This window comes from Carassius auratus, chromosome 27 (genome assembly GCF_003368295.1).
Source record: "Carassius auratus strain Wakin chromosome 27, ASM336829v1, whole genome shotgun sequence".
Lineage (NCBI taxonomy): Eukaryota > Metazoa > Chordata > Actinopteri > Cypriniformes > Cyprinidae > Carassius > Carassius auratus.
The window spans coordinates 6,419,378-6,430,496 of NC_039269.1; the positions used below are offsets into that span (position 1 = coordinate 6,419,378).

General features: G+C 34.5%; 1 protein-coding gene across 1 annotated transcript; it reads left to right on the top strand.

The window, feature by feature from the left end:
- Nucleotides 1–418: 418 nt before the first annotated feature.
- Nucleotides 419–10,522, top strand: LOC113045243 (mitochondrial coenzyme A transporter SLC25A42-like). The gene is made up of 8 exons (XM_026205479.1): nucleotides 419–831; nucleotides 3,288–3,442; nucleotides 4,334–4,445; nucleotides 5,905–5,930; nucleotides 6,074–6,240; nucleotides 6,722–6,838; nucleotides 7,671–7,822; nucleotides 8,669–10,522. The coding sequence occupies exons 2-8, from the start codon at nucleotides 3,353–3,355 to the stop codon at nucleotides 8,992–8,994; spliced, it is 990 nt and encodes a 329-aa protein (XP_026061264.1). The 5' UTR covers nucleotides 419–831; nucleotides 3,288–3,352; the 3' UTR covers nucleotides 8,995–10,522.
- Nucleotides 10,523–11,119: the final 597 nt, after the last annotated feature.

Below are 11,119 nucleotides of genomic sequence, written 5' to 3' on the forward strand. Positions count from 1 at the left end.
GTAAAACTAAATTGTGATATAGTTTATTGTAAAAAATATATATAAAACTATATTGTGATATATTTTATTGTAAAAATATTGTGATATTCTATGTACTATATAGTACAGTACCGATACTGTATATCAAACGTCAATGTTACTGCCATAAATATAAGTGTTTTAAGGGTTTTTAGTATTAGTTCCTGCTAACGAGCAGTGATTCAGCTGTGCTTTAAATAAATATAAAGTCATTATTACGATCTGATTACCAGATACCGTAGTAATTATTTGGTACAATATTTCATCATTATCACATCGCGTACAAAGGTCGATAACATAATAATACTAAATATAATATACACGCCTTTCTCGCTGTTTCTGTTTTATTCTCTTGAACTCCAAACCCTTCCCTTTTCTACTACGCCAAGCGCGCTCCCGCTCCGTACTACAACTCCCACAATGCACCGGGTCTCGCCCTTCAACGCTCTAATGCAAGTCTGACAGCAGCACCACTCGCACTCAAACTCGTGAAATGCGCAAGTAAATCAGCTTAAAGTCGCGGAAAATGAAATAAAATGTGTTTAAACGAATCTCCTGCAAAACTGTGTCGCCTGCAGGCGCGCTTTAGTTTGACGCGAGCGGGTTTGTAGTGTGGATGGTGACTGACTGGCTGCCTGCTGTATGTGAGTGGATGGTGACTGGAGTTTATCACTTCATCATATGTTTGTTTATGAGCTTAGAAGACCAGCAGCATAGGAATGTTTGAGCACATCGTCACCAGATTCCGTTAAAGTCGGTGTTATTCTCGTGAATTTACCCAGAGAGCTACAATAGGTGCTGTCCGACAGTCAGGTAAGCATGATAACAGTTGTCTTGCTAGCAGGCTAAAGCACTGTTATACTGTTATTGAGAAATATATCATGAGTTCATCCGAGTGACGTTAAATATTTAAAGACGGACGATTTCATTTGACGTCATTTTTATTAAACACAATGTTTGTTTTAATGCATCAAAAATATGTGATGTTTATTACATTATAGTTATAAGAAACCAGATTGAGGTCTAGGGGTATGTTGGAAAGTTTATTAATACTTTTTAAATAGCATGCATTAATGACATGCAAATATAAGTATTTTTTTTATAAATAAATTAATGAATTAAAATGCATTAAAAAGACTAAATTAAATATTTAAAAAAATAAAATAAGAAGTAAATATTGTAATAAACATGGAATGTTTTACACATCTATATATAATTTTGCACAGTATAAATTGGGTCTTTATAAATGGAAATATATACAGTATCTGTCTTTTAAATTTTAATATGTGCACAAGGGTGATTATATTAAGTGGCATCTAAACAATTGAAAAGCCTTGCTTTGTCACATTTATAGCCTGTGTTAGCATGTTAAGGTCACTTTTCTATGCATGCATAACAGCGTGTAGTTCCACATGAGCTGTTGCATGTGTTTATATGGTCACCGTGTGTTTGCTGTTGTTATTTTTGTTGATTGTTTGATATTTCCACTTCTTGCAAATCACAAAAAGCTTTCAGTGGATCTGTCATTGGATCCAGCATAAAAGACATAAAAGAGCGAGGCAAACAGTTTTGGAAAAGGTCCCAATACTTCAGCCCAATGGGGAACAGATTCTGCTTTCAGTCGCCTTGGTGATTTAATCATGAAAAAACCTTTTCACTCTTGAAATTCTTTAACCTGTGTCCTTTTTAAGCCTGGGTTACCAAGGAAATCTTATTGTAGGTTTCACACGATCAATATTTTACCCATTAACTATGATGTTTTAACTACAGCTAAGATCATTCAAATCAATTCTTTAAGCTTAAAAACAATCAGTTTAATGCTTGCCGTTTCTTTGTGAAATCTATAGTAATTTCTGAGTGAAAATGTTTTCTCTTCAGTGTATAAACATTGTGAAACATTGAAACCAAGTTTAGTAAAATGCAGTTTCATGCATGAAAATCTCAACTGTGAAATGTTGCTTAGCCTGGGGTTTAAAAGCTGTTAAAAGCCTTTAATCATGAATCACCAAACATTCTGGATCTCTCAGGATTACAGCGACTGAGGGCGTCACATGTGACATGCCATGCAGCGTTTCAAGGTTGTGCGTCTGCAGGACTTTAGAGGGTCTGAAGGGGTTCGTATGCGCTGAATGTTTGTCAGTCTGAAGGACCTTTCACCCACTGAGCCTCATTCTCCTCCTCTGCTGAGAACAGAGCTCAGGTTTGACTGGCCGCTAGTTCAGGGTAGATACCCTTGAGGGGTGTTCAAATTCACTTCCCTTTTGTCATGTTCGGGATGAAAACATCCACTAAATTAAACTGCTGGATAAGTGTATCAGATAAAAAAAAAATATATATATTTTTTTCATAAATCTGTTATCTCAGTCCTGATCAAAACAACTCATCAAAACTACTAATTGTTAAAAAAAAATAAAAAATAGTTTTTGTGCAGCAGCAGATTTTAATTATATCCCCCTCATTTACTGTTCGTGACTGTTTTTGCCCCATTGACTTCCATTATAACAACATTTTTTGATTGCAAACCCATGACATCATAAAATCATGCATTTGAGGAAGAACATTTTTAAATCTGATGCTGCAAAAAAACGAACAATGCATCCAAGCCAATTTTGTTACTAATCTTTGTTTTAAACATTTAGTAGTTTTGATCACAGCTGTCATCGATTTGTTTGTCTGGCAGTGGAAGCAGATATGCAATCAGATTTCTAATTTGAGGCTGTATGACATTGATTCAGGCACCCAACATCACAACAAGATGATATTTTAAGCTCTCAGGTTGACCTGACCATGTGTCACTCAGAAAACAACAGGCCAATCAGAAGAGAGGCTCATGAATATTAATTAGACAGGCTCAAATCATACCTGTTCTTAGCAGACCTCCTCAGAAAGGAGCTGTAAAAATATAATGAGATGGTCTTTGGCAAAATATATTCTCTTAAGCACATCAAAACCTAAAATAAAACAATATGGGACATTAACTTTATCTCTAAATTTTGAATTGTATTATTGATGACTTTAATTTCAGGTAAAGTTTTGTCGTTGTAATTATTTTTCTTTAATATATGCAGCGGGTAAATTAAGTATTGAACACGTCACCATTTTTCTAAGTAAATATGTTTCTAAAGAAATGTTTGACATGGAATTTTAATCAGATGTCGGTCACAACTCAAGTACATACATGCAAAGAGAAAAAAAAAACTATTAATTTAGTTAGTTGTAACTTTATATGATATGGTGTTGCTTTCAATATTTCTCTATTGTCGTTCCAGGTTTGTTGTGTGTGTGTGTGTGTGCTTGCTGGGCCTGCCAGCCCACTCTGCGTTGGCGTCTATGAATGGATCAGGTTGGAATGGGGAACGCAGAACACCAGGGGGCGCTGTCAAAGGGCGAAGTGCTGCCATTCCCTGCCTCCAGCCAATCAGAGGTGAGAATACTCTCTTCTGAACCCGCCCACAAAGATTGAAGAAAATCCTGTGGTTATTTACACATCCTTATGTTATTGTAGACATCTTTTGTGATCATCTGGATATGGCTTGAGGGCAAGTGAATTATGACAGGACTGTTGCATTGTATTTCTATGTAAATAATTGCACCATATCAGTCATTGAGTTGTAAAAGAATGTAGATGTACAAACATCTACATCAAAAAGTATTTTTTTAGTTGTTGTTTTTTTTGCATTTTTATTTTCATTTATATTATAATTTTTTTATTTTTTTTATTTTAGTTTTAGCAAATTTAGTGCATCCAGTTAAATGAAATGAGAAGTGTTCATTTTCAGCAACTAGCTGAAATAAAATAATAATAATATTTTTTTTATTTAATTAAAAAATATATATTTTAAGAAATTAAAATTTTTGCGTGGGGTTTTGTTTCCATTAATTATAATAATCCTGTTAGCCGGTCTGCATATCACTTCACAGCTCCTTTATGCAAAATTGTATGGGTTGATTTGAAGCACAAAATAATGTAAAAATTTTAAAATTAGAATAAGAGTCATTACGATAAATTAATTTGAAATCACATTTTAAATTGTGCAGCCTTAATTTGTAGCATGTAGAAAACTTTTTAATTGAATCTATCAGGAAAAGGATCATATTGGAGGTTGTTTTTAGAGCCTTCATATTTAGATTGAAATGGCAAATTCATTGTTTTGTATAAAAAGTGACTAAGTGCTGCTCAAACAGAAGACTAGTCTGTAGTTTTCAGTTGTTTAGCATGCTGTGACCTGATGAGAAGAATCAAAACTAATGTGTGATCTCTGTATGTGTGTGTGTGTGTGTGTGTGTGTGTGTGTGTGTGTGTGTGTGCGCGCAGGGTTTTAATCAGGGTCACACAGTCTTGAACTCTCTACTCTCGGGGGCGTTTGCAGGAGCCGTGGCCAAAACATCCATCGCCCCGCTGGACCGAACCAAGATTATCTTCCAAGGCAAGAACTTGAATGCTTAAAAACCTTCCCTGACTGACTAAACATTTACAGATGCGCTGAAGTATTTAAACACTCAGTCTGACCTGTAGATGTCTGAATGTCATTGCATTAAGGTGCAGATTCTTAGTGTCAGGCGTGACTGGATCAGTTCATCTGAACTTAACCATGATGCAAACGTGTCCCCATTGCACCCCAAACAGGTCATTTGTGTGATGTGTTTAGGTCCAGCGAGTGTGGGTCACTTCTGACATGCATTTCTGAAAGCACGATGCACCTGTCATCTTTTTCCAAATTTGTAATAAGAAAAATGTATAAATGTGCTGTCAACAAAATAACAGCTTTTAGATCTTCTGGTGGATTCCTGCTAGAGTAAAAGTACTAATAATAATAACTACATAAAAAAAAGTTCAAGTTGGCATGAGAACAACTGGCCTGAAAGTTTAAAGCAGATGTAAAAGCCAGAAGTTTGAAAATTTAGACTGATTAGATAAATGTTGATAACAGGTTTCTAGCATGATTAGCTTCTAGCATAATTACTCTTATACTAGCATATTGTTGGCATGATTAGCATGTTGCTAGCGGGATTAGCAATTGACTAGCCTGTTTCTATCATGATTAGCATGTTATTAGCATGATTACTGTTACTTGCATATTTCTGGCATGATTAGCATGTTACTAGTGTGATTAGCAAGTGACTAGCGTGTATCTAGCATGATTTGCTAGTGACTAGTGTGTTTCTAGCATGATTAACATGTTACTAGCATGTTGCCAACATGATTAGCAAGTGACTAGCCTGTTTCTAGCATGATTAGCATGTTTCTAGCATGAATACCCTGTTACTAGCATATGCTTAGCATGTTACTACTGTGATTAGCAAGCGACTAGTCTGTTTCTAGCATGATTAACATGTCACTAGCATGTTGTTAACATGATTAACAAGGGACTAGCCTGTTTCTAGCATGATTAGCATGCTACTATCATGATTAGCCTGTTACTAGCATATTTCTGACATGATTAGCATGTAACTAGCATTTTGCGAGCATGGTTTGCAAGTGACTAGCCTGTTTCTAGCATGATTAACATGTAACTTTCCTGTTGCTAACTTGATTAGCAAGCTACTAACTTGTTTCTAGCAAGATTAGCATGTTACTAGCAAGTTGCTAACATGATTAGCGAGTGACTGGCATTTTTCTAGCAAAATTAGCATGTTACTAGCAAGTTGGTAACATGATTAGCGAGTGACTGGCATTTTTCTAGCATGATTAGCATGTTACTAGCCATTTTTATTCATGTCTTCGCACAAAAATTTGGTGTAATTTACAATTTAAAGCTGGTATCCTGTTTAAAGCTGAATTAATAAGCCTTATAGTAGCACAATAAATAGGAATCCATATTTTATATAGTGCTTTAAAGTTTAATTTATTCTTTATCAGCTCAACTCTGAATCTTCTCATTTCAGTGTCGTCAAATAGATTCTCTGCTAAGGTGAGTGTTTCCTCCGTGTTTGTGAATACTGTAATACTGTACTGTAGTGTGTCAGTGGTTTTGAATATGATTTGAAATGCTTGTGATGTAAAATGGTATTGGATTGCACAAAAACTTCATTCTGGGATGTTTGTGGTCTGCAGGAGGCGTACAGGTTGATTTACCGAACGTATCTGAAGGATGGCTTCTTCAGTCTGTGGAGGGGAAACTCGGCCACGATGGTGCGAGTTATTCCATACGCAGCCATCCAGTTCTGCGGTCATGAACAATACAAGAGGATTCTGGGACAGTATTACGGCTTCCAGGGCAAGTGAGTGAGATGATACTCTCTGCTGCTTCATTACTGCACATTTACACAGACATTCACATGAGTTCATTTGCAAAAAAAAAAGAAAGTATAAATTCCAGTTTTAAAGAACAAAAGTGAATTAACATAACATTTTTCTTAAATATATACATGCATGCATGTATGTGTATTTATATATACATAATAAATATACACAGTATACACACCTATATTGTGTAAACAAAAACTTTTATTTTGGATGCGATTAATCGTTTGAAAGCACATACTTTCAATGAACTTTAATTTTGTAAGTTACCTGTATTTGTTTTAGTTGTTAGTACTTAATCAAATCACCCAACTGCAGTTATATTGATTTTACTTGGACTGATTTATACAAAAATGTATTATAATTTTAAATGGAGCGTTTTTGCAAATGAACTCCTCTTCTGTTCATTTAGCTGAAACGACTTCCAAATAAGAAATGAAACCGTGTGTTGTTTTGCAGAGCTCTGCCTCCTGTGCCGCGGCTGCTGGCCGGTTCGCTGGCAGGAACCACAGCTACCATGATCACATATCCTCTGGACATGGTCCGAGCTCGCATGGCCGTCACACCCAAAGAGATGTAAGACCTGCATCATCTACATGAGGCAAAAATGCTACAGGAAATGCCCATTTTCCACAAGTTGATATGATTCTCTAGGGTCTTGAAGGGGTCATCGTATGCACTTTTACAAGTTGTTTGAACTTAAATGCGTGTTGACAGTGTGTGTACACAACCACACTATAATGATAGAAATCCAGTGTTTTTTTTTCTTTTTCTTTTTTTTCCTTTTCTCAAATCGAGCCGATCTCAGATGCCTGTCTTTGAGACGTCAGGGAGGGGCGGAGTCAGTGGAGCTCATTAACATTTAAAGGAAATAGCTACAAAATGGCTTGCTCTGAAAAGAGCTGTTTCTGACAGGGTAAAAAAAAAGTGTTTTTTACACTACCATTGAGAAATATATATATATATAAGCTCGAAATTAACAATTTTAAATCCCAATTTAACCCCTTCTTAGATGTGGTACTTTCATTATTATAATTTTTCCATTATAATCATCACGTTCATTTAGTTGAGTTGCTTCTGCAGTACGAAGTATTGAGTTGATGCTCAAGTTCTTCATGAAATAGCATGACCAGTTCTTCTAGAATTGAACTCAGGAAGCTTGTATTTATGATAGCACATGAATGCAACATAAAACTCATTACTCGCTGATTTAGGTTAAATATTAGAAATAATGTGTATGGTTATATAATGATAAAGTGTGTATATTTAATGATATATATGGATGTGACTTATTTTGACATCGGAAATCTTGTATTTACGTTTAGACATTATTATGCGTATATGCATCTGTGATGTCACTGTGTGATGTCACTGTGTGATGTCACTGTGTGATGTCGTTGCTGGTCAGGTACAGTAACATCCTGCAGGTGTTCGTCCGAATCTCTCGTGAAGAGGGGCTTCAGACGCTCTACAAAGGCTTCACTCCCACAATCCTCGGCATCATGCCGTACGCGGGACTCAGCTTCTTCACCTACGAGACCTTCAAGAAAATCCACTCTGGTAAAGCCCAACTCTGTGTGATTCAGGGTTATTATAGCGTTGAAATTTAACCATCTTCCGTTCGATTATTATCTATATTTTAGTTTCAGTTTCAAATAATTGACTGTGTTTAGTTTAGATTTTAATTGCACCACATAAAACAGCAAGATTTATCAAAAAGATCTCATTGGCTGACTAATTTTAACAATATACATTACATTTGTTACAATATTTATTAATCTTTGTTAATGTTATTTAATAAAACTATGGCTGTTCATTTAAGTTCATGTTAGCTCAGCTCTGCTAAATAATATTAACTGATGCAACTTTAGATTTTAATAATGTATTAATAAACATTGAAATGAACATTTTAAATAATTTATTAATCTTAGTTAATGTGAATTCCAGCATTTAATAAAACATTATTAAAACTATATATATATATGTATAATGATTTATTTAATTGGCCATTTTTATTTATTTATTATTATTATTATTATTAAAGTACATTAACAAGTATATTATATTTAGTAAATTTCATATTTATAAAAAAAAAATATTTGGCCATTTTGATTTATTATTATTATTAACCTACATTATCATGTATATTTTGATTTATTATATTTGATATATATATATATATATATATATATAGTTTTGTTTATTACTATTATTATTATTATTATTATTAACATAAGCATGTATGTTGTTTTATTAAATTTTATACATAAAAAAATATTATTGCCCATTTTTTATTTTTTATTATTATTAATGTGCATTAAGAGATTGTCGATCTTTTATTTTATTATTATTATTTAGCCCTGTTTTAGTAGTAGTATTCAGTATAGTCTCCTCTGTCTGTTTCAGAGCACACGGGCCGCTCTCAGCCGTTCTCGTACGAGCGTCTGGCGTTCGGTGCATGCGCAGGATTGATCGGTCAGTCGGCCTCTTACCCGCTGGACGTGGTGCGCAGACGCATGCAGACGGCGGGGGTCACTGGACGCACCTACAGCAGCATCTCGGGCACCATACGGGACATCGTGAGGGAGGAGGGCGTGATCCGTGGCCTCTACAAGGGCCTGAGCATGAACTGGGTCAAAGGGCCCATCGCTGTCGGCATCAGCTTCATGACCTTTGACCTCATGCAGGTCCTGCTGAGCAAACTTCAGCAGTTCAACCACAGCGCGCGGTAGCTAAAAAACAACATTTTATAGCTTTTTTGTTTTTAACCTGAGCAAATGCTGCCAGTGAGGAGGACGGGAAATGCCTGGGGTTATTTGACTAGTTTAAAGTTCTGTTTTACGATGCAAAAACATCATATGCACAGCAAATATAATGGTAGTTTAGTCTTGTTTTCCAATACAGATGTATAAACATTTTTAAATTAAGATGCATTTACTTGAGAATCAGAATTTCTCAAAATGAGATGAGTTTACGCTTCAAACAAGAAGAACAAATATCTGCCAAAAGGGTCAGAAACAAGTTCTTACTTCAAAGTGAGAGCTAAATAATTTTTCTTACTCCACTGGCACGTGTTTATTCTTGTTTTACTTCATTTTGATGAATTATTAAAAAAACAATTGTGCATCTTTTTGCATGTATCTTGTTTTAATAGTGTTTCGAATTTGTACGGGAAAGCAAGACAAGAACACTGGTCAAGAAGCTGATTTCTGCGGGGTGTGTTTGGTACAGAGACGCGCTGAATGTTCATCTCTCCACACATGCATTTTGAGTTTACAGCTGTGTGTGTGTGTGTGTGTGTCTGTGTGTGTGTGTGTGTGTGTGTGTGTGTGCAGCATCTTGCACATATATGAATCTGTGGCTGGAGAGAGAAAGCAGATGCATACACATAAACAAATAAACCAATAACAATGTTACTGACTGCTGTAACTAACCAATGATCAACTAGTTGTTCAGATTATAAAAAAAAAAAAAAAAAAGTTAGGTCTTTAATCATTGTCATGTTTGTTCATTTACTGAGATGAGCAGTTATAAAATACACCATTACTCACAGTGACTGTATTACATTATTGATACAGTATTGATTCAGTGAGGAATATTCATTCATTACAAATGTGTCAGAATCTGACCTGTTTTACATTTTAAACTGAACAAACCAGTTTGCATATCTTTCTTTATAACAAATAACATTTATTTGGCTATTTTCTCATCTCATTTAGTGGCATTCAGACATTTTAAATGTTTTAAGACACTTCTTGTGGACGTCGTATTTACTCATGACTCATTTCTGAACGAACTAAGACCCATACTAACCTGAAAATCGCAGAAAAGCATAATGATTGTCATCCAGATGGCATTTAAAATGTTGTAAATGGCATTAAATGCACTGTAAACGTTAACCAACATCCCAGGCATCGAATGAACCGCTGATTCAATTGATTCGACTCAAAGATTCAATGTTTCGAGTCACGGGTGATCTGCTTGTTCATTGGAGATTCAGTTCTGGACCCTGTCAGTGTTTGACAGCAGATTTCATGTTTATTGAAATGTTTCGGTGCAGAATCGTTTGCTGGTGGGATTCATTGTGGAGTTCGTTACAAAATGATTCGTGTTAAAGTGATTCATTCTCTCGGGTTCAAAGGAATCGAACAAATCTCTCACTGAAATGACTCGTTTGGAAGAGTCTTGAGTCAAGACTATTGTTTGTTAATTTAAATGATTCGTGGCAAATGAATGTATATTAAACTAATGACACTGTAATCAAGCCTTATCTGTCAATTATTTATATTTTCTTGATGACTTGAATTAAATGTGTGTTTTAAGGAGTCATAATGTCCTCTAGATGGCAGCATGAAGCAGCAGATTTATCTCTGCTGTTTAAGAATCTCCTTGCATGAAATATACTTTCTAGGGTTAAAATAAAAGCCATCTTCCACAAAATAAATTGATTGCAACTACATTTAGTTAAATTCAATGAATAGTTTTTTTTTTTTCAGTGAATGCTGTTTTAGTTAATTATAGTTTGTTTAATCTAATACATTTTTACAAACTAAACAACTTTAAGGGTGAAAGTACATCATCATCATCTAAAAAATAATATTACTAATATTATATTTGAATAAAATATGATTTACTCTTTATTTTGTATTATTAATTAATAATAAATGAATAACAAAAGAATATATGCAAATTTTATTAGGACTTAAAAATATTATTTTTAAAAATACAATGTTTTTAAATTATGTAAAATAATAATAATTTTTATTATTATTATTATTATTATAAGTAACATCTGAATATGCATTTGTTGAATATTCAGTGATCGAATGACGTCACTGATTTGAATGTTTTTGTCCT

What these genes read in the sequence shown, in the direction of transcription:
- LOC113045243 (XM_026205479.1), top strand. Translation starts at nt 3,353, where the DNA reads ATGGATCAGGTTGGAATGGGGAACGCAGAACACCAGGGGGCGCTGTCA. An exon ending in AACCAAGATTATCTTCCAAG is followed by an intron (nt 4,446 to 5,904) that starts GCAAGAACTTGA and finishes TTCTCATTTCAG; the next exon opens with TGTCGTCAAATAGATTCTCT. An exon ending in CAAATAGATTCTCTGCTAAG is followed by an intron (nt 5,931 to 6,073) that starts GTGAGTGTTTCC and finishes TGTGGTCTGCAG; the next exon opens with GAGGCGTACAGGTTGATTTA.